This window comes from Verticillium dahliae, genomic scaffold (assembly GCF_000150675.1).
Source record: "Verticillium dahliae VdLs.17 supercont1.4 genomic scaffold, whole genome shotgun sequence".
Lineage (NCBI taxonomy): Eukaryota > Fungi > Ascomycota > Sordariomycetes > Glomerellales > Plectosphaerellaceae > Verticillium > Verticillium dahliae.
The window spans coordinates 1,524,496-1,527,500 of NW_009276925.1; the positions used below are offsets into that span (position 1 = coordinate 1,524,496).

At 56.2% G+C, this 3,005-nt stretch overlaps 1 protein-coding gene across 1 annotated transcript in view; it reads left to right on the plus strand.

The window, feature by feature from the left end:
- The window catches only part of VDAG_02832 (FAD binding domain-containing protein), a gene marked incomplete at both ends in the record, with an annotated part of 1,872 nt that extends 396 nt beyond the window's left edge, over positions 1-1,476 (plus strand). The window contains 2 exons of the mRNA XM_009653485.1: positions 66-164; positions 228-1,476. Coding sequence (XP_009651780.1) covers positions 66-164; positions 228-1,476 — 1,348 coding nt within the window. The remainder of the gene's footprint in view (positions 1-65; positions 165-227) is intronic.
- Between the last annotated feature and the right edge of the window lie 1,529 nt (positions 1,477-3,005).

Here is a 3,005-nt window from a genome sequence, read left to right on the forward strand (position 1 = left end):
GCCAACCAGAGCTGTGACCCCTTCACAGACCGTGCTAAGCCCTGCACCCTCGGCAACTACGTCAGCTACGCTGTTGATGTCGAATGCTCGTCTGATGTGGCGAGGGCTTTGAAGTTCGCCAAGGCCAACAACCTTCGTGTTGTCGTCCGCAACACCGGTCATGAGTATGTCTCTACCCAAGTTTAATTCATCGTGCATGACTTCACACATGTACTGACCGAGCTCAGCTTCCTCGGCCGATCCACTGGTGCTGGTGCCCTTGCTATTTGGACCAACCACCTCAAGTCGATCGACTTTGTTGACTGGGATGACGAATACTACACTGGCCCTGCTGTCTCCGTGGGCGCTGGTGTTCAGGGCTATGAGATCCTTGAAGCTGCCAACGCCAAGGGCCTCTCTGTCGTTACTGGCGAGTGCGCCACTGTCGGTCTCGCCGGCGGCTTCACGCAGGGTGGCGGCCACTCTGCCCTGAGCACACAGTTTGGTCTGGCAGCTGACCAGACCCTGTCCTTCCACGTCATCACCGCCGACGGACGTACCGTGACGGCCTCGCCCAAGGTCAACCCTGACCTTTACTGGGCCCTCAGCGGAGGCGGCGGCGGCACCTTTGGCGTCGTCGTCGGCATGACCGTTCGCGCCTATCCCGCTGCCCCCGTCGGTGGCGCATTGTTCCAGCTCCTCAAACCCACGACGACGCCCGAGAAGTTCGCCGCCGCCGTCGACGCTTTCCAGGATGCGCTCCCCGGTATGATCGACCACGGCGCCATGGTCGTCTACTACATGAACAGCATGATGCTTGTTGTCAAGCCCCTGACACTGTGGAACTCGTCTGCCGAACACGTTCGCGACGTCGTCCTGAAGCCCTTCACCGCGGCTCTTACCGAGATCGGCATCAACCTGCCCGTCGCATACAGCACCCTTTCCTACCGCGACCACTACGACCGCTACATGGGCCCGCTGCCCAAGGGCAGCCTCGAGGTGGCCCGCTACCAGTTCGGCGGCCGTCTCATCCCCCGCTCCGCCTTCTTGGACGCCAACCGCCCGGCCCTCAAGGCCGTCATTGGCAACCTGACCGCCAACGGCGTCCTCGCCGTCGGTTCTGCCGGCACCTACAAGAAGCCCGCCGGCGCCGCCGACAACTCCGTCTTCCCCGCCTGGCGCGACACCCTCGTCCAGATGCAGCTCATCACCGACTGGGACAGCAAGGCGCCCTGGGACAACATGCTCGAGGCCCAGCGCCGCATGACGGAGCAGTTCATGCCCCAGATCGAGGCCGTCACCCCCGGCAGCGGCTCGTACATGAACGAGGCCGACTTCAGGCAGCCCAACTGGCAGAAGACCTTCTTTGGCGACAACTACGCCGAGCTGCTGAAGATCAAGAACAAGTGGGACCCTGAGGGCCGGCTGTACGTGCTCAAGGGCGTTGGCAGTGAGAGTTGGTCCGTTGCTGCCGATGGCCGGATGTGCAGGGCATGAGCTGTGGATAGCAGGGATGGGGGTTAATTTGCTGGGATAACCAAATGATACCTATTTGCCGTCAAAAGACCATGGGTGTCTGACATGTGATGCTTGATCAATGTGACGGTGCTTGTAGGTGGCCTCGGAGCAAGCAGGTGCTTGCAACCTCGACGAAACAAGAATAAGTCACTTGTCATGACTTCTACAGTTTGTGATTGACATTGACACGATTCACAGCACCCTTTTTGCGGCTGCAGCAAGCGTATGGTTACCTCGTCGCACGTCGCCGGGTGACCTAGTCGCAGTAGAGTCGCGGTCGGTGCTCGCCGACCCTGGTTCATGTCGCCGTCGTGGGTCTAACACGTCCCCTGCTCATCGTGCACATCTTGGCGGGCACCCTGGCAGGTCGGATATCGCGGTTCAAGGGTTCGCCACATCCTTACCAGGGTTTTTCCCTAGGTTCGGTCCGATGACAGGGGCAAGATAAAGGTTGTCGTACCACCCTTTCGGAGCTTTGATGTCAAGGCCAGGAGCTCGACATGGATGGTGACGATTACGGGGCCCAGATGCATCCAGAACACGTCGTTCTATTCGATCGGACTTTGCGGTTCTCGTGTTGGTGCAAGGAACGCTGGAGCTGACGCCTTCACCGAGTCATTGTCATCAAGTGATACATGATGAGTATTGAGGTTCTAGTCGATCGAATGATCAGGACGATTCATAGAACCGCAGCATCACACATCACCCTGGACCTCACCTGAATGAAGCTTTGCCTCGAACGACTTTCGCATTCATTTACATGTAGTGGAAATTCTTCAACACGTTCTGGAAAAGCTGAGAGAAATGCGACAACATCACTAGTCAAGTTGGAACGGATTCATCGATCAAGCCAAGACAACTGCTCCTGTGGGCCTTCCGATGTCAACATTACCAAGAATCGAAACTCACCATGTGGCAAGTGGCAGCTAAGCAGGGATTATCTCACTGGAATCCGCTAGGTAAATTCATGTCCGTGTTGGGATCATGCGTTTGATAGGGGCACCCAGGCATTCATAGACCCTTGGCCTGCGTCTCAACTTTCAATACGTTGCCATGTTGCTTTCCCCAAAAATCATGACTTGAAGCAAGTGAGGAATCTTCGTCACATGTTCCTGAAGTTTGGAATCCTTCCGTTCCTAATTACGGCAAGAACGACTGGTAATTCCCATGCGGTGGTGATGAGAACATCCCCAAAATTTTGTGAGTGCTGAACTCTATGGTCCCAGGGTAGTTCTGTGTCAACGAATTTCGTATCCATCCATCCAAGTCCAAATTCTGGTGCTGCTTTCGTTCAATTGAGTCGTCTAGGGCAATGTCAACACAAAGAGGACCCCGGACAGCCCTCACACTTCGTCATCACCGAAGCAATTGCAGCCTCCCATCAAGCAAGCAACTTTGGCTGTATGGCCTGAACGACAACACGAGTATGATCAATGACAGTGCCAATTCAGACAGCCCTGATTCTGCCGACAGAACTGATAATTGTCCCGCGCACTGGACCAAGTGGA